Source organism: Mytilus trossulus, chromosome 3 (genome assembly GCF_036588685.1).
Source record: "Mytilus trossulus isolate FHL-02 chromosome 3, PNRI_Mtr1.1.1.hap1, whole genome shotgun sequence".
In the NCBI taxonomy this organism is placed as follows: Eukaryota; Metazoa; Mollusca; class Bivalvia; order Mytilida; family Mytilidae; genus Mytilus; species Mytilus trossulus.
The window spans coordinates 36643164-36662221 of record NC_086375.1 but is presented as its reverse complement, the minus strand read 5'-3'; the positions used below and the strand labels follow the sequence as shown (position 1 = coordinate 36662221).

The window sequence follows — 19058 nt, the reverse complement described above, 5'->3', positions numbered from 1 at the left end:
TAGTCCGAGTCTTAAATTGATCATGAGAGGTAGTCATTGGTTGCTGTCAGACATTGTTTTCTTCTCATTTGGGGCCTTTAATGGTTTACTTGACAGTAAGGGTTTTGCTTATTGTTGATTTATATCATTTAGTCCCTTTTAGATAGTTGTCTCATTAGCAATCATACCACATCTTCATATTCTTATATTATATAAATCAAGTCCATTTCAGTGCAAATTCAGCTGTTATTAGTTCATACCAGGATGTAAATTTTTCTGTATTAAGTCCTAGAAACAGGCTCAAATCGTCTGTCATCTGATTTTGGGTCTTTTTGTTGGCCACCATAACCATAATATAGTCTGGCAACTCATCATCTATGAAAACAATAAAACAATTCAGATCATATACTTAAATAAATCACCATTTTATTTTTAAATATCGTTTCAAATTTGGACAGAACAAATATTATATGAGTCACATTATTCATATTTACAGATAGATAAGCACAGAGATATAAGCATGAAATAATTTTCATGCAAATAAAAAAAAGAAGAATGTTTAATAGATCCCATATACATGTATACATTGTATGCTTTCCATGACAAAAACACAATATGATAATTACTAATATTTTACTTTATACCTACGAATGTCATGAATGTACATTGAGTATATTTAAAACATGACTGATGACCTCTATATCAAACATTGCATGTTTTAACTCACACTTATCAAGTGTTCACAAACAAGTTGAAACACTCACTGACTGTTTGAAGCTTTACACATATTATATAAATATAACCAGATGTATAGAGATTGAGGCTATCTTTCTTTCAGGTTGTGGAAAAAAGGCATTTTACATGAGTCCAACCCATTGCATATATATTAGCATAAGGTTCTTGCTACAATGTGTCGACGTCTTGTACATGTAAAAAAAGACTAAACTTATTTTCTTTTACACCAGTCATGCCAGTGATTCTTAAGATGCATCTACATCTAGATTGTATCTGTGGAGTCATCATCATTCAATTATTGCAAAACCTTATCTGCAGATAACTGGACTTGGCAAAGCCAAAAAAGAAGTCTTCTGTTATAAGTTTTTTTAAAGAACCTTTATATAATTATCATTCTATAACTTACATGTTTAAACTAAAGATGTTACTAAACCAAGTCAAGAACTTAATGATTCGTCATTTTTTATATGAGAATTATACACCACATTAGACATGTATTATGATGTAGTTTACTTACCAACATATGCTCCTAACTCTACCAACTTGGCCTTTATGGCACTCTGGAAAAAATAAAGAATTTAGAATAAGAGCTGTTAATTGTCAAAGCAAGATTCATGTCTATCAACAATTTACAACAGTTTGCATTGTACAAAATGTACTATCAGAGGAAAGTTTAAAAGGAGGTATCACAATGCTAGGAAAAAGTAAAATTAAGCTATCTTTCTTTATTCAGGGTGCTCCTTTTGTGGAGGATTGTACACATGATCAACAATGGTGGCCAGGAGATTGGGAAATTTTGGTCAGGAAATTAAGCCTGAGATCAGGATTTTTTTATCGACATAAATTGTGTCAAAAATGTAACCGTGTGATGAAGAAATTGTCTTGAAAAGTTTTTATTTCAACTTTCCATCTGAATGTAAAATGTCTACTTTGTATTTATATTTTATTTTCTCTTCATTCATTTGCAATAAAGAGGAAAATCAGTTAATTCAACAACAAATAGAAGCTTTAACGACCTTGACTGGCCATACACCAGTTCATTCTACAACAAATGGAAGCTTTAACATCCTTGACTAGCTATACACCAGTTCATTCTACAACAAATGGAAGCTTTAACAACCTTGACTAGCTATACACCAGTTCATTCTACAACAAATGGAAGCTTTAACAACCTTGACTGGCTATACACCAGTTCATTCTACAACAAATGGAAGTTTAAACAACCTTGACTGGCTATACACCAGTTCATTCTACAACAAATGGAAGCTTTAACAACCTTGACTGGCTATACACCAGTTCATTCTACAACAAATGGAAGCTTTAACAACCTTGACTGGCTATACACCAGTTCATTCTACAACAAATGGAAGCTTTAACAACCTTGACTGGCTATACACCAGTTCATTCTACAACAAATGGAAGCTTTAACAACCTTGACTAGCTATACACCAGTTCATTCTAACAAATGGAAGCTTTAACAACCTTGACTAGCTATACACCTGTTCATTCTACAACAAATGGAAGCTTTAACGACCTTGACTAGCTATACACCAGTTCATTCTACAACAAATGGAAGCTTTAACGACCTTGACTAGCTATACACCAGTTCATTCTACAACAAATGGAAGCTTTAACAACCTTGACTGGCTATACACCAGTTCATTCTACAACAAATGGAAGCTTTAACAACCTTGACTGGCTATACACCAGTTCATTCTACAACAAATGGAAGCTTTCAACGACCTTGACTGGCTATACACCAGTTCATTTTACAAAAATGGAAGTTTTTAACAACCTTGACTGGCTATACAGCCCTTTCTCAGTCAGAAATTCTCAACAACAAATGGAAGTTTTTAATGACCTTGACTGGCTATACAGCCCTTGCACCGTCGGTCAGTGATTCTTTAACCCTTTCCTCCATGTAATATTTTTTTTACCATACTTGATTCGCATAGGATTTTCGTAGATATTATGTTTCAACTGAGGCACTACACAGGCATCGAAAGGTGTCATAACGCAGTAACGGGGGTGGCTTCAAAATGCTTTATTATGGAGGAAAGGGTTAAAGGTCATACTTACTATATGAATTTTAATTAAAGTCTTGAAAAGAAGTATACATGTAGAACCCTCAAATATTTTGCATATTATTATTTTTCTTAATCGTCCTAAGACATTTCAAATCATCTAATTACCTTTCTTTTATGATCGTTTGTTCAGTTTCTATTTTATTTATCATGTTTATATTCTTTTAACAATTAACATTACATGCATTATTTAAGGAAATTAACTTAGACAGGATAAATCAAGGGAAGAAACCTAATATTCTTTTCAATACACAAAGTTTTTATTACACAGCAGCAGCCCAAGGTAAAAATTGTTGATTATACCAGTATGTTTGACACCCAAGTTAGCAAGTTGAAGCCATATGATTACCAGTAGGCATGTTAATTGATTTACAGGTATAATTAAACTTCAGATAATGTCAGTTACATCGTATATGGCGGCTGAAAGTTTTCATTCATGAAATATTTCATACACTGGATTATTTTTCTCTTCAACAGGAGGACGGGAGGAGACCCTAGAAAACCGTATTATTGTACCCCCATCTGGAGGTTCACATGTATGTGATTACAAAATGTAGCTAAAGGTCATAAACTTTTCACTCTGTCAAATTTCGTACAATTTTTTTTTAAAATAATTTTTACCAACTAAAATGAAGATCGAAGTTTTCAAAAAAAAAGAAGGTTTTTACATAGAAAAATGTTCACGCCAGAAATATCCCAAGCAGCTGTCATGGCTGTACTTTGTTGCCATTTGAAATAATTAATCTCAAATTGCAATATTGGTGATACACAGCGTGGTCCAGGACAGTCGCTGAGTGACCAGCACAAGGTAGGACAGAAATAAGACGAGTACAAACTCACACTCACAGGCACTTGTTTCCTATCCATGACAAGATCTACTACATGTATATCCCTTTAGTGACTACTAGTCCAAATAAAAATAACGTCTCTAAAGGCTATTATATTTTTTTGCTTTGAATGTATGTTTTTCAATATTCCGCCAATATAGACGCATCCCTTGATTGACTGCAAGGGTACAGCAGATCCATGTACACTCCCTGAAGATTAATAGAGATGTGTCCTATACAATATTATCCCACCACCAGAACAATCGGTACACCGTGAAGTCTGTTATTATGGTGGTGGAAGCCCAAGTACTCAAAGAGAACCACTGCACCACTCGGTGGAAACAGACAAACCAGAGAGGAGGGTGGTAAAGGGGGGGGGGGGTGCTTGCAGGGAAAAAACCTGAAATAAGACATAATTTCACGTTGAACGAAAAATAATTTCTGTCATGAACATTGCAGGAAAAAAATAAAAACTTTGATGTGAACCTTTTCTGACTGATTCACTGTCTTCTTATATATATATCTTACATTAACAATGATTAATTTGTAGGATCCTTTACTATAGATAATTTAGGTGATCTGTAACAATAACATTTTCATGCCTTATATATCATGTACTGCAGTACGCCGCTAGATTAAAACTGACGTGGAAAGGTAACACACGGGCAGCGAAAGCTCTATTATTGTAGAGCCCAGGTGGTCGTGTGGTCTAGCGTGACGGCTGCAGTGCAGGCCATTTGGTGTCACAATATCACAGTAGCTTGGGTTCGAATCCCGGCGAGGGAAGAACCAAAAATTTGCAAAAGCAAATTTGCAGATCTAACATTGTTAGGTTGATGTTGAGACAAGTTGTAAATATATATATATATATATAAACGCCTAAAAAGTGTACATAACAACACCAATAACACAAAAAGGAACTATAAATGTAATTATTTATAAATATTTTGGATAACAGATATCCTTCGTCAGTCAGATTCTGATGTTAAATGAATCATCTTTAAGTCTTCTTAGATTAAACTTTGACTAAATCTTGAAATTTATACAATAAAAAAGGCAAACCGAACATCAGTTAAGACGCTTGCACCATTCCAAAAATATGTTGAATATGACATAGGTTATATGACTAATTACATCAGAGAGTTCAAATAAATGCTTTAAATAAAAATAATAAGGTGCGATATGAACGAAGGATATCTGTTATCCGAAATATTTATAAATAATTACATTTATAGTTCCTTTTTGTGTTATTGGTGTTGTTATGTACACTTTTTAGGCGTTTATATAATTTATTTCATTGTGTACATGTATCGTTACTTGTAATGATCCAGCGCCCTCGTGGGGAAAATCGTTGACTATTATTCAGACGCTTTCGCAATTTACAGATCTAACATTGTTGGGTTGATGTTTAGACGAGTTGTATATACATTATGTACACAGCCATGTATCACCATCATTGATGGCGATCCGATGGATACATCTGTTGTAGGGTTGTCACTGACTCAGATGTACTTATGTATATATATATATATATATATATTTTGATAAATAAAAAGTCCTTGGTACAGAAAATATAATTTAAAAGTAAAAAACACAAAAAATCACATCATAAATCGAACATTGTTTCTGTTAGCGCTTTCACCGCATCTCCAGCGGTTCATCAGACAGAAAGCGCTAACAGAAACAATGTTCGATTTATGATGTGATTTTTTGTGTTTTTTACTTTTAAATTATATATATATATATATATATATATTAACTCTCTGTTTCACTTGATTTTCCCGATTTGGTAAACACATTTGAATGGTTTGAATGGTTTACGGCTTTTAAAAAAGTATTTCTTGTCAATCCCTGCCAAGTGTTTGAATTTTATTTGAAAAATACCCAGCACGCAAAATAACTTATAAGCATTTGGAATCACAATGCACGTAAAATTAAATAAGCAGAACACGTTGAATGAGGCACTTGCCTTGCACGACTGAACGTCAAATAAAAAAGTAAAAACACGTTGAACGTGAAATAAAAACAACGATCATGTTGCACGAAAATAACCCTTTACCTGCACCCTCAGAGAGATATCAGAAGATTGATCTCCAGGTTAAAGTATAGTAGTGGTTCTGGGGTTGCAACAACCCCTTTTTAAAAAGGCTGGTTCCGCCCCTGGTAAATATTTAGGGATAGTAGATCTTGCCATGGATAAAAAAAAAAGTGCCTGTGAACGACAAGACAAGCAATTGAATGGAAAAAAATAACAATAAATAAACTGATTGTCATGAACTTGCAAATATGGTGTAGAAAGTTAATTTTAAATCCCATCAAACAAGCAAACAATGAATCAAAGCTTAAATCATCTATTTGTACAGGGAGCTGTAGTGGTCAAACTGATTAAGATATGACAAGTTTACCAAACTGAAGACAACTTCAAGATGTGACATTAAGCCTCTGTTCAATAGCTATAGACAGTCCCACAGTTAAGATTCAATTGTCAGGTCTAACATGTATATGGTTAATGTCAGTTCACTACCACAGATCTGTTTCTGCTGGGTACTTTGGTTTACTCCTCCCAAAACACTGAACGTCTGACATGAAATTACCCATATGTTGTATAAAATGTGACATTATCCCCTATCAAAGAAACCATCAGTTTGTGCACACAACTGCAAAATGCTGCACTGCTTTTGGCTGTGATCTAGAGTCAAAATGATTATGGTTGCAATATATATATAGTTTTTGAATGAAATTAAAAAAAATCCCTACCTACCTACCCAACTGCTGATGGTGTGAGTCGGCAATGCCAAACAAACAATTTTTTAAGGGTGGCCTAACATAATCCACTAACAAATTATGGTAGCTTTCCAAAAACTTTTGGTTAACAATGTGTTAAACATTTGCAAGAAACTTACTCGTATCTTTTTGCTTATATCTTTTGCAGAGTCCATGACAACACCATATCACTTTGCTATAAACTTCAAAAGAATTATTTTCAATGCTGATTCTTGCGGCATTTACAGATGTAGTCTGTCTCAAAAAAAGTCTTTGAAGAATAGAAATTACTCATCAATCAAAACGTAAAAATGATTCAGACGAAAAAAACAGAGACGACGGTGTAGAAACGTTCTAGCAAATATGTCTTGGGAAGCTTTAGTTAAAGGTTAAGACAGTTAAAGGAATATTTGTTGAGAAATTTTTAACATTTTCACAAACAGAAGCTGAAGGAACTTATTTAAACGAATTTTTAACTCGCGTTTTTTTTAGTTTGGTTTATCTGAAGACCGCAAAGTAGATGAAAAAAATGTCCACAATCCTCCCATAAATATGATTTCAATTTTCCTATTGTGAAGTTTCCATGTTTTTGTACCAAAATTAAACCATTTTCTACCTACACAGTGTATCAGGATGAAAGAAGAGCTGTGTTTTACTATGATGACTTGTCTTTAAAGTGGATAACTGGTTTACATGTAACTGTTCCTTTGGCATGTTTGGTACATTTCTTCTCTCTTACAAAACGGTAAACTAGTAACTCATTTTCCCAGTCTTGTCACATCAGGTAGATATTTTTATACAACTGCAAAATAATTTGCTTTTGAGTTTTGTATAATGCTATCATGTAGTCATTGGCTTTGCCATCTGAAGACATATATTTGGTTTCCAGGCAATATTTTACATTTAGCAAATGGATCTCTATGAAATTTCACAAAAAGGTCCAATACTACTAAAGGAAGGTTGCGATTAATTACAAGGGATATGGTACCAACAGTTTAGGATTGAAGGGTCCAAAATAAGACTTTGATTTCACTAAAAAACTTTTTATCCTGAATCTAACCATGTTGCTAGATTTTGAATATCCGACCATTCTAGGTAAATTAAATATCCCATTTCATATTTTTTAAAAAGATTTTTGACCTCATTTATTTTGTGTCAAAACTTATATTTATATGTCATTGTATGTCTAAAATTTTATCACAATCAAAATTCTGACAGAAACTAGCTTGAATATTATGTCTTAAATTTAAAATTACTAAGAATTTGGGCTGACCAGGAGGCTTAAAGCTTATCAATGATCCTAATCTGTAAAATTGAGTTCAAGGTCAGGTATCATTTATCAATCTAAAAAGTAATACTTCAAACAACCAGAACCTAAATACCAAAAACAATTGTTCCTACTAACTGCGAAGAAACAGGGAACTGACCAAACTATAATGTATAAAACCTGAAAATGATCTGGGGTGAAAACTTTTAGTTTCAGGTCAGATGAAATGGGACTTACAGACTAGTAGAATGTAGTACTGTATTTAATTTTTGCAATTGGGTTTTAACAAGCTAAGTTAAACCACAAACAAAAAGTAACCATTACATGTTGCCTTCAATTTAATTACATATTATGCATTTGAGTGAAAAAACAAAACTGATAGATCTACTGTTACTGTGCCTTTTCTGGTAAATTCACGTTTAAAGCTGACTATGAGGTATGGGCTTGCTCATTGTTGAAGGCTGTACAGTGATCTATAGTTGTTAATTTCTGTGTCATTTGCTCTCTTGTGGAGAGTTGTGACATTGGCTAAATCATATGATCATACTTAATCCTCTTTTTTTTTAACTTAACTATTAAACATTTTCTTTGCATCACATGCATCACAATGATAGTACTAGGTTTGTGGTGCATTAAACTAGTTTAACCTCACCACAGTAAGGCCTTCTGGATCATTCGTTGTCTATTATTGTTTGTATTTGTTATTTCAATGTACATGATGTTTGTCTGTTTATTTCTGACTAGGTGGATGTTGTTGGTTGATTTCTTCTGCTATACTACATGTTTTGTGATATTTTAGGAAAATTCTGTTACACTTAACATGCTTAAGCTTTGATGTACAATTCTGATGTTAGAATAAACCTCTAATTTAGTACCTACAATGTAGTGAAAATGTATCAATATATATTTTTACATCCACAGGTCACCTTACATACATTGTACTTCCTCTGTATGTTTCATTAAAATGATTGATGCAAATATTTTATACTTAAATAAGTGATTTGTTTATGCCCTGCTGTAGTGGAGGGGGCATTAAGTTTTACCCTCATTTGGTTGTGTTATTGCAACCGTTCTAGAGTTACGTCCCTTTATAAATGGAAACATTGCTAAATGTTTAGTTTCTGTTCTCCAACTTAAGTTTACCTCAACTAAATGTTATGGAACTTATTGTCAATGCTTATTAACACAAAATACAGATCATGTTAGAATTTTTGTGTGGTTACTTTAACCATTCACTTTTTATGCCTATTTATAAATGGAAAACAATGCAAAATATTTAGTTTCTGTTCTCTCACTAAAGTTGCCCTAACCAAACATTCTAAAACTTATACACAATGCTTTTATCCACAAAATACAGATCAAGTTGAATTTTGGTGGCATCACTTTAATCATTATCGAGTTATGCCCCTTTATAAAAAAAAAAAAATTGCAAATTTTGTATTTTTCCTTCTGTACCTTAAGTTTGTCACAACCAAACATTATGAGACCTATTCACAATACTTATTACCTAAAACTCAGATCAAGAACAAATTTTGGTGTCCATAGGGAAACATTCTCCATTTATTTAATTTTAGAGCTGTTAAACAACTGCAGCTTTCTGGGGTTCTAACTTTGATTTTTTTTAAGGAAACAACAGGAACATTTTAATGTAACCCTTGACCTTTCATCCTTCTTTTTCGTCTTTCTGTCTGTTCTATTTTTCTTTTCTGCACTTAATAAGAAATTTTATGAAACTCAAAAGGACTCACAATGTTTACAATCAAAACACAATGACAATAGTACAAATTTGGAAAGTTAGTTATCTACCCTTCTAGAGTTTTGCTTTGATTAACTTGGAATATTGTAAAAGTTTGAGGAGGGCGCATTTGTTATGCCCCACCTACAATTGTAGTAGGGTATTATGTTTTTTGGTCTGTGCGTCCGTCTGTCCGTTCATCTGTGCACCAGTTTGTCCTGCTTTCAGGTCATGGTAGTTTTTGATGAAGCTGGTGTCCAATTGGGGGGTTTGGGGGGGGGGGTGTTCCAACCATATGTCCCCATTCAAATGGATTCATGGTACAAAAAAAGGGGGTTCAAAGTAACTTCAAACTTAAAACCCCTGGAACCTACCTTCTGGATCCGCCATAGCAATTATTTTAACCTGATATATTGTTATACTGTAAAGTGATGATATTCATTCAGGATATAACTTATTAAAACAACTGATTGAAGACAATAACTGGTTTCACTGATGAAATGCAATCATCGACTGACTTTTAGCAAAAAGCCTGATCATATATATATGTTACAGTAAATAGGTGAAATTAGGAATTACACGTAATTACTAAACATATCAGTAAATACCTGTAATTACTACCCAATTTAGTAATTACATGTATTTACTGGTTGTTTCAGTAATTACTGGTATTCACTGATTTTTTTGGTCATTTTTACAGCTATTTACTGACTTGATGTTTTTGTTTTAAAATTAAAGATATAAATCAAGATAACAAATAAGAAAGTAAAAGGGTAGGTAATTTAGGGCTTAGTTCATTGGGGATTAAGGAATATAAGGCACATCAAAAGTGTATACTCTTTAGTGTTTGTGAATTGAAACTGGAAAATGGTGCGATGTTTTAAACGTTTTGAAACTCCCTAAAACATTTTCAGCATGCAAGACAATGATATTAATTTAAAATTGAGAAATACTTTTGTGAGAAGATTATAGGCAACTTCGCAACATCTTTTTTGATGATAGACATTCAATAATGCCAAATTTGGTTGAATAATCTTGATAATTCTTTTAAAAATCTCATAATTTCTTAAAATCAAAATCTCCATCAGGCATACTTTGCACATAAACTTGCCCAATGACATAAGTTAAATTCCTTTTACAAAATAGGTTTATTTACAACTTCTTTTGTCAGACTGTTGTGTTTACAATTTGATGGTGTTAAGAGTCATATTTTTATGAGTTTTTCAAGACCTCAAAACTTAAGCTTATATACCTGCTACAAAATGTTATCGTCGTTTCTACTTGTATAAGAATCATCTTTTTGTGGATTTAATAAGTCAACTAAATGGTCCATACCTTTTGTTTTACTTTTAATTTTGACATTCTGTTTCTTTTTGTCAAGCCTGCAACTTTTGTCGCAAGAGCAAGACATAGCAAACCTTTCTGTCGTCAACAGCATCCACAAATATTCACTATGTGGTTAAAGTTCTTTGTATTTTTATAACTTTCTTAAAATATCCTGAATTTCTACCAAACTTGAACAGAAGCTTGTTCTAATATGATCATAAGATAATTTTCAAGTAGCGAACTTTTTAAAAATAAAATCAAGAGTTTCAGTATTTTACTTATAATTGGAATAAGTTTTTATGCCAGTTTACATTACATTCACACTGTGGTTAAAGTTTTTTAAATTTTAATAACTTTCTTAAAATATCCTTGATTTCTACCAAACTTGGACAGAAGCTTGTAACGTTTATCATCATACGATAATATCCAAAGTAAAGTTTGTATAAACACAATTATTTTTCGTACAATCCTTATAAATGGACTTCGTTCAGAGAAACACTTACAACTTTAAATCTGAATACATCAGTAACCTATCTTCAGCCAGGGGTTGAATTGAAGGTCACATTAATATGTATTCGATGAGGTCCAATTATTTACTTGCAAGTGCACAACTCATCAACCAGGTTTCTCAGCTTATTTTAGTAAAATAGAACCAGATTGACTGCTATAAGTGAATTATAATTTCACTATATATCATTTTCATTAATGATTCTATATCTCTTAGCTAATGCTCCTTTTACAAAAAGGTACATTTGAGGCTGATCACTTTTTAAGAGTACTCACTGATCTTCTATTTTTAGTATTACCATAACTTTTGAACAGCTGACCATATTAAAACATTGTTTTAATAGTTAGTAAATAGGTGTAAAAATTCATTTTAAAATTAGTAATTACTGGTAATAACTGGGCCGTTTAAGGAATTACTTGTATTTACTAAGTGCATCGGGGATCACATGTAATTCCTACAATTTAGTAATTACATGTAATTCCTAATTTCACCTATTTACTGTAACATATACATTGTATATAGATATAGGAAGATGTGGTGTGAGTGCCCATGAGACAACTCTCCATCCAAATAACAATTTAAAAAAGTAAACCATTATAGGTCAATGTACGGCCTTCGACACAGAGCCTTGGCTCACACCGAACAACAAGCTATAAAGGGCCACAAAATTACTAGTGTAAAACCATTCAAACGGGAAAGCTAACGGTCTAATCTATATATTTTTTTTTTTTTTAAACGAGAAACACGTATAAATAATATAAACAAACGACAACTACTGTACATCAGATTCCTGACTTAGGACAGGTGCAAACATTTGCAGCGGGATTAAATGTTTTAATGGTATCAAACCTTCTCCCTTTTTCTGGAACAATATATATAACATCACAACATAGGAAAACATCACAACATAGGAAAACATCACAACATAGAAAAACACACGATAAAATATCAATTGGCAGACTTAACTCAATCAAAAAACGTTAATTAATGATTGTACATATTTTGAGATAAGAGATTACATCTTTTTTATTACCTTAATTTATTTATTTATATGATACATTGACAGAGCACTTACTGCAACACAAGGTGGTTAGTGGGATACTTCTATTGACAAAGCATGGACAAGAAGCCTTCACTTATGGGGAGCTTTCAAATCTTCTTCAGGTATTTATGATATAAATTCTCTCTTGTTTAATTCGATATAATTTGATATTTTACCATAAGTGCTAGAATGAAATTTGAAACAAATAGGCAGGACGGAAGTTTTATTTCAACAAAAGACAGGATGAGCCTTTTTTGGTGAAGTGAACTCCTTAAAAAATAAGCTATTAAATATTATTTGTAAAAAAATATATATATATTCAGATTTTGGATTTAATTTCATATAAATTTAATTCTTTGGGTTCTTTGATATGTTGATTCTAACAATGTTTATTACTAAGTAGTTGAATTATATCCATTTTATCATTAATTTGAAATTAGATATATATATTACATAAAATCTAATTTTAGAAGACTATTTTTTTGTAATTTATTCAGTTTGAGTTATTTCCCTTTGAACAGAAAATTATATAGATAAAATAAAACTGTATTTCATTTCGACATAAATTAAATAAATATCATGTATATATGGCTGAAATGCTGAATCTAAACCTGTATTTAGATATTATATCTTTTGGTACAGCTTTCAAGTTGGTCCGAATCAGGGTCAAAAATTTAACTTTTGAATTTTTCATTTCTATTCTCTTACTTTAGTGAGGGCCTGGGTGGCCAAGTGGTCTAAGTAGTTACTACTGTAATCAATAGCCAGTCAACACTGAGGCTCTGAGTTTTGACCCTGCTCGTGCGCTTGCACTCGACTCCATTCTTAATTGACTAGGATTGTCAGTTTTCCTATTGAAGGTCGGTGGTTTTCTCTAGGCACTCCGTCTTCCTCTACCAATAAAAACTGGACACCATGAAATAGATTAAATGCGGTCCTCAAAAGTGGCGTTAAAACACCAAATTTCAAATCAAATCTAACTTTAGAGTGCCTCTGCCCAATGAATAAAACTGGAAAAAAACAATGCTAATGACCACAAAAATATACAGATAAGTTTAAATTTTGGTGATGTCACTTTTACTGTTCATCAGTTATGTCTTCATATAGCATTATATGCAAGGGGGAATTATCTAGGTCTCATGAACACATTCCACATTTATTTAAAATTATTTATCACTTGAATGTAGACAATGAAATTTTAATATTTTTGTTTCTATAAAACCAGAATACACAATCAAATAGGAACAACAACTAAAGAAAATCTTCCGTAGTTTTAGTTTAGTTTAAACATATTTATTTAAAGTGCATTGGGAAACAAGTTTTGCAACTTATATTAATCCCTCTCCACTTTGCGGGTGCGAGTGCTGCCTTGTAGCGGCATTAGCCTACTCTTTTTCGAGATCTACAAGGGTGTCTTTAACGTGCAAGAGATATGGCTCTCTCTTAACATGGGTGACGGTGACAGGTCAGCCATTTATCGTCCCCTTCCGACGGACTATCATCGTTTCCTCAAGACCATACTCGCAAATGGTGTCAAGGGAGAGCCGAAAATTGAGTTCCTGAAATTTTCATCCCAAACGGGAATCGAACCAGGAATCTTTGTGCTAGTAGTCCGATGCACTAACCACTACACCACTTCTCTCTCTTCCGTATCAAAGACATAATTTAAATTTCATCTGCAGCCAAGCCGTAAGATGACCATAATTTAATGATAACAACTATTACAGCTAACATTAACAGCTACGTAGACTATTGAAATAAATGAAGAAAAAACGGAATAAATTTTATGTAAACACACCTTGATTCATTAATTCCGCAATTATCCTTTCCATTGGCACATGCATTTCGTTTTGCTTTACACAGAGTGACCTCTTACACTTCCAATCGGCCAGAATACATGATACAGAAGTGGAGAGAAACCTTAATTTTTAAAAGCATGCTTTTAAATATACCTTCCTTGATGGAGATTTAATGAAAACTCCATCAAGCTTAGTCAATTCTTAAATTGAGGGGTGGTGACTGCAATGGAAAAATTTGAGTCGTCTGCATCGGTCAAATGTTTTCTACTGGATGGAAAATTTCGATTATTTGACCTATTTGGTCAAATGAATATTTCTTTTGTTAATATTGTTGTTAATGAATGTCACGTGCACGTTGTTTTAGAATGAAAAGCAGCAGTTTATAGACTCTTTTAGAGGACTGAATCCAGCTTCAAATTACAATACATTTCTGTTGACAGTTGGAAAGAGACCAACTCTGCAGTATAAGATATACAAACAGTCATATTGCAGGTATGGTAATCACACAATATTAAGAATGCACACAGACATATGATATTATTAAGTATATAAGAAAAATTAGTCTAAAATAAGCACTTTATACAAATTATAAAAAAAAGTGTTTGATGGACCATGCAGTTCTTAAATAAGAACTCCAGTGTAACAAATCATGTTTTTTTAATCTTATTAACCATATGACACTTTTGATTTTTGTCCAAACATTTTGGAGGCTCTTATGGTTGCAAGTAACATATAAATTTCCTATACATTTTTCTATAAGCAAAGTTACTGTGAATTCATTTATCTTTTGTGAATACCAATTTTCAAAGATAGAGGAAAACTTGCTTTTTTGAGGATGTTTGATTTTGTTGTTTTGCCAAATATAAAAAAGAAGATGTGGTATGATTACCAATGAGACAACTCTCCACAAGAGACCAAAATGACACTTCCTTCAACAATGAGCCAAACCTGTACGGCATAGTCAGCTATAAAAGGCCCCTAAATGACAATGTAACACAATTCAAACGAGAAACTAAGATCCATAGTATAAAGTAAATGTCTCCTACTTTGATCTTTTACCAAGTGTTGTTTTTTCTCTGAATTATAGAGGGAATGCCCCCCCCCCCCCCCCCCCCAAACAAAAAATTAAAGCCAGGTTCATGTACAAAGAAACTATACCATTTATCGAAACCAATAAAATTCTTTATATGGCATTGAAATAAGCAAAACAGAAAAAAATCTGAAGAAGAGGCCTTTCTATAAAGCATACAATGGTAGGGTAAATGAAAAGAAACCTTAAAAATTAATAGATAAAAACCATGATTGTCAGTTGAAGGTCTGCAGTTCTGAGAAACTTGTGAGACATCACAGAAATAAGAACAAAAATTATACATAAATGGAGTCAGTACTGTGTTGCAAAAAGTAAAATCACAAAAATACAGAACTCTGAGGAATATTTAAAACGGAAAGTTCCCAGTCAAATGGCAAAATAAAAAGCTCAAAAGCATCAAATGAATGGAGTCATATTTCTGACTTGGTACAGGCAAATTATGGCTTGGTAATATGAACACTTTTAAAGGCATTATTCAGTAACCTTCAATTCAATTTTCTGATATATTAATAGGCCATGAAATATCTATTTGAAAATTTTAGCTAGTACCCATATATTGTGGATTCATATATTTTCGAGGGTATCAATTTTAGTGGATTGATAAAAACTTGCACTTTTCGTGGATATTTGATTTCATAGTTTTACCAATCTCTGCAAACAAACCGTATGCATTATATTGTCATTCCTTGAAAATTTTGAATATGTGATTCACTTGTACCCACAAAATTTGGTGTGCAACTAATAATAATGAATCTGTAATATTTTTAGTTAGAATGAGGTGCCAAATGTGGGCCATATAAACCCTGCATTTTGTACTCATAATGAGTAGTTGTTTAAAAAATGGATAATTGTCGTAAGGCCATAAACCAGCCTAGTTGTCGTCAATACTTTAATATTTGATCTAGTTGTATATTTTTTACAGTATTTATGCAACATCAGAAAGTGACAGAGATGGTCTGGCAGTTTGTAATCTTCCCTATGGTATAATGATATGTACATTTCATCAGCCAGTACAATGTTGTAAAGCTGTACAATGCATTGAAAAGTTCTGTGATCTTCTCAGAACATGATCATGTTAAAGTGTATTTCAAAGGTATACTGTGTTTAGGAAACGGCTTTAATTCAGTCCTGATAACATTAGTTGACGAAGTAACTGAAGAAGGACAGCATTCAATTGTGATCTCAGATTTGATTGGGAATGACCTTTTCAATAGACCACTTTACAGGAAACTACATTCCTGTGCTTTAGAAAGTCATATTTAAAACATTATGGTGTAGTTGAAGAGGATTGTGTACTAAATCATTCTTGGAAATATTTATTAGCTTGCTGTACATCAGATGTAGCAAGAAAAGTGTTACTTTATATACTGTAAATTCAGAAATTATTGCGAGGTTGAAATTATTGCGAATGATGCGGCAGACTTATAAAAGCAATAATTAAAACTCGCATTGTGCAATATTTTATCTGAATTAAGCAGGATTTTCCTATAAATTGTAAAAATTAAAATGGCATTTAAGTTTAAAATGACAAAATCGCAATAATAAATGCACGCAATAATTTCTGAATTTACAGTATATGTTGAATTAGATGTGTCAGATAGCTGCTTTGTATATTTTGTATTCAGTCAAGATTAATGGGGTAAAAAAGTTTTGAAAATATTGAATGAAATGTGTATTAATTACTAACATGCATCTTAATATTTCATAGGTCAGGAGATTTAGAAATTAGGAATAAAAGTTACAACATATATACGTAGCTGCTATGAGTTTATCAGGAAAGAAGATAATTATGGAATTATGATATTTATATAGTACTACAAATCTGTATTATTTTTTGAATATGAGAAAGATTTTAAATGGGATATATGAAATGAATGTTAATAAATTGTGACAAAGGTCTATAATTCAAATTTTGGATGTAACATGTCTTCTGATTGGCTGATATTGTTTTGTTTATCAGCTCATAGACATAATTTAGTCATGTGACCGTGACATCTTCAAAGTGGTTTTTTTAGTGTTTATACGGGTTTAAAATGGAATAAAGAAATAAATAACAAGAAATAACTTCAGTATTTTTTCTCTCTTCAAAATAGCATAAAAAATGTAGTGCACACTTTAAAATAACCCGCTACCCCAGGTTTTTCAGTGTGCACCACATTTTTGATGTTATTCCTTTATAGTCAGAAAAAATATTACAGTTGTTCCTTTTAAAATAGAAATTATTGTTGATTTACTACTTAAGGATTAATTTATCAATGCCTTATGTCATATGTTTGTAATAGTTGATTAATCGACAGTAATACACTAAATTATTGTTTAGTTTGTGTACAAGTTTGGACATGTATAAAAACATTCCAGAGTGAAAATAAAATAAAACAAATTGCAGACTGAACCAATATTAGTTTGTAAATTGAATTAGAGGATTTTTTTTAGAGGAGTTGTCTACCCCCTCTTGAGCTTACCCCCACCATATAGTTCGGAGTGAGATATTAATCCCCCTCCCCCTCCAAAAAAAAGAAAAGAATAATCCTTGAAAAATGATAATGCACCCTGTAAATGATTATATAATTTATATCTCTGAAGCCACTTCTTATGATAACAGTAAAATAAATAACAGTTGGAAAAAGTCTGAATTTTTCAGTTGAATTACATGAAGACTGTCATACCTAGGACTGTGCCTTTCCAAGATAAGCAATTTTGAAGTTGACAATTTTATTTTTATACCCCAATTTGCCAGACTTATAATGGTACTTAGTATATCGTTGTCTGTCTGTCCATCTATCTGTCCGTCCGCCTGTCCTTCGTCATTATGTTTGACTATAATTAAATCAACAATACTTATTAACCAATTTGCATGAAACTTTGGTAAATTGTTTTACAATATCTATTGATGTAAAGGTCTCTTTCTATTTTGATAAATTTTCTGAAAGAATAAAATTGTTCATTGTGTCAAGATCTATCTGCCCTGAAATCAGATCAATCAAGCAACTCGTTTTTGGATTAATGCTACCCCTGAATTGGTAATATTAAGAACATTTTGCTGCTTTTGGTTATTATCTTCAATATTATTATAGATAGAGATAAACTGTAAACAACAATAATGTACAGCATAAGAAGACCTACAAATAAGTCAACATGACTAAAATGGTCAATTGACCCAGTAAGGAGTTATTGCACTTTACAGTAAATATTTAACAATTTTGATAAATTTTATAAATTTTGTAAATTTTTACAAAATATTTTTCTCTTTAATTACTGGGCCAAGTTCAATATAGGTAGAAATAATTTTGTCATGAATCCATCTGTGTTCTTTGCTAAAAATGCACATATACCATGGTGAGCGAGACAGGCTCTTTAGATTCGCTAGTTATAAATTTATGCTTTCAAGCTATGGGGTTTTATTCTTTAAACAAGCAGTATTTTCTAGTTTTAAAACAATAACCTCACATGTGTTGAGCAGTTTTCATGAAACTTTAGTGACTGGTTTATATCTTTTAAAATAACCTCCCTTTAGCTTTTTGTCGAGCCTTAGACTTTAGTGGAAAAAGCGAGACTAAGCGATCCTACATTCCGTCGTCGTCGGCGGCGTCAACAAATATTCACTCTGTGGTTAAAGTTTTTGAAATTTTAATAACTTTCTTAAACTTTACTGGATTTCTACCAAACTTTGACAGAAGCTTGTTTATGATCATAAGATAGTATCCAGAAGTAAATTTTGTAAAAATAAAATTCCATTTTTTCCGTATTTTACTATAAATGGACTTAGTTTTTTCTGCGGGGAAACAAAACATTCACTCTGTGGTTAAAGTTTTTAGAATTTTAATAACTTTCTCAAACTATCCTGGGTTTGTACCAAACTTGGACAGAAGCTTGTTTATGATCATAAAATAGTATCCAGAAGTA

At 32.2% G+C, this 19058-nt stretch overlaps 2 protein-coding genes across 5 annotated transcripts in view; one reads left to right on the top strand and one right to left on the bottom strand.

Moving 5' to 3' along the window:
• LOC134711367 (zinc finger CCCH domain-containing protein 14-like) overlaps positions 1 to 6842 on the bottom strand; it is a 31831-nt gene extending 24989 nt beyond the window's left edge. For 2 of the 4 annotated variants that reach the window (XM_063571922.1, XM_063571921.1), the window contains exons 1-3: positions 6529 to 6842; positions 1232 to 1274; positions 240 to 354 (exon numbers count right to left, since the gene is read on the bottom strand). In XM_063571922.1, coding sequence (XP_063427992.1) covers positions 240 to 354; positions 1232 to 1274; positions 6529 to 6564 — 194 coding nt within the window. In that variant the 5' untranslated portion in view covers positions 6565 to 6842. The remainder of the gene's footprint in view (positions 1 to 239; positions 355 to 1231; positions 1275 to 6528) is intronic. The other 2 variants (XM_063571920.1, XM_063571923.1) reach the window with 2 other exon arrangements.
• On the top strand, positions 6647 to 17579 carry LOC134711369 (uncharacterized). The gene is made up of 4 exons (XM_063571925.1): positions 6647 to 6776; positions 12291 to 12388; positions 14430 to 14557; positions 16078 to 17579. The coding sequence occupies exons 1-4, from the start codon at positions 6752 to 6754 to the stop codon at positions 16223 to 16225; spliced, it is 399 nt and encodes a 132-aa protein (XP_063427995.1). The 5' UTR covers positions 6647 to 6751; the 3' UTR covers positions 16226 to 17579.
• The last annotated feature ends 1479 nt before the right edge of the window (positions 17580 to 19058 follow it).

Coding starts and splice junctions, on each gene's coding strand:
- LOC134711369 (XM_063571925.1), top strand. CDS start 6,752: ATGTCTTGGGAAGCTTTAGTTAAAG. Junction 6,777..12,290: donor TTGGGAAGCTTTAGTTAAAG/GTTAAGACAGTT, acceptor ATACATTGACAG/AGCACTTACTGCAACACAAG. Junction 12,389..14,429: donor AGCTTTCAAATCTTCTTCAG/GTATTTATGATA, acceptor ACGTTGTTTTAG/AATGAAAAGCAGCAGTTTAT.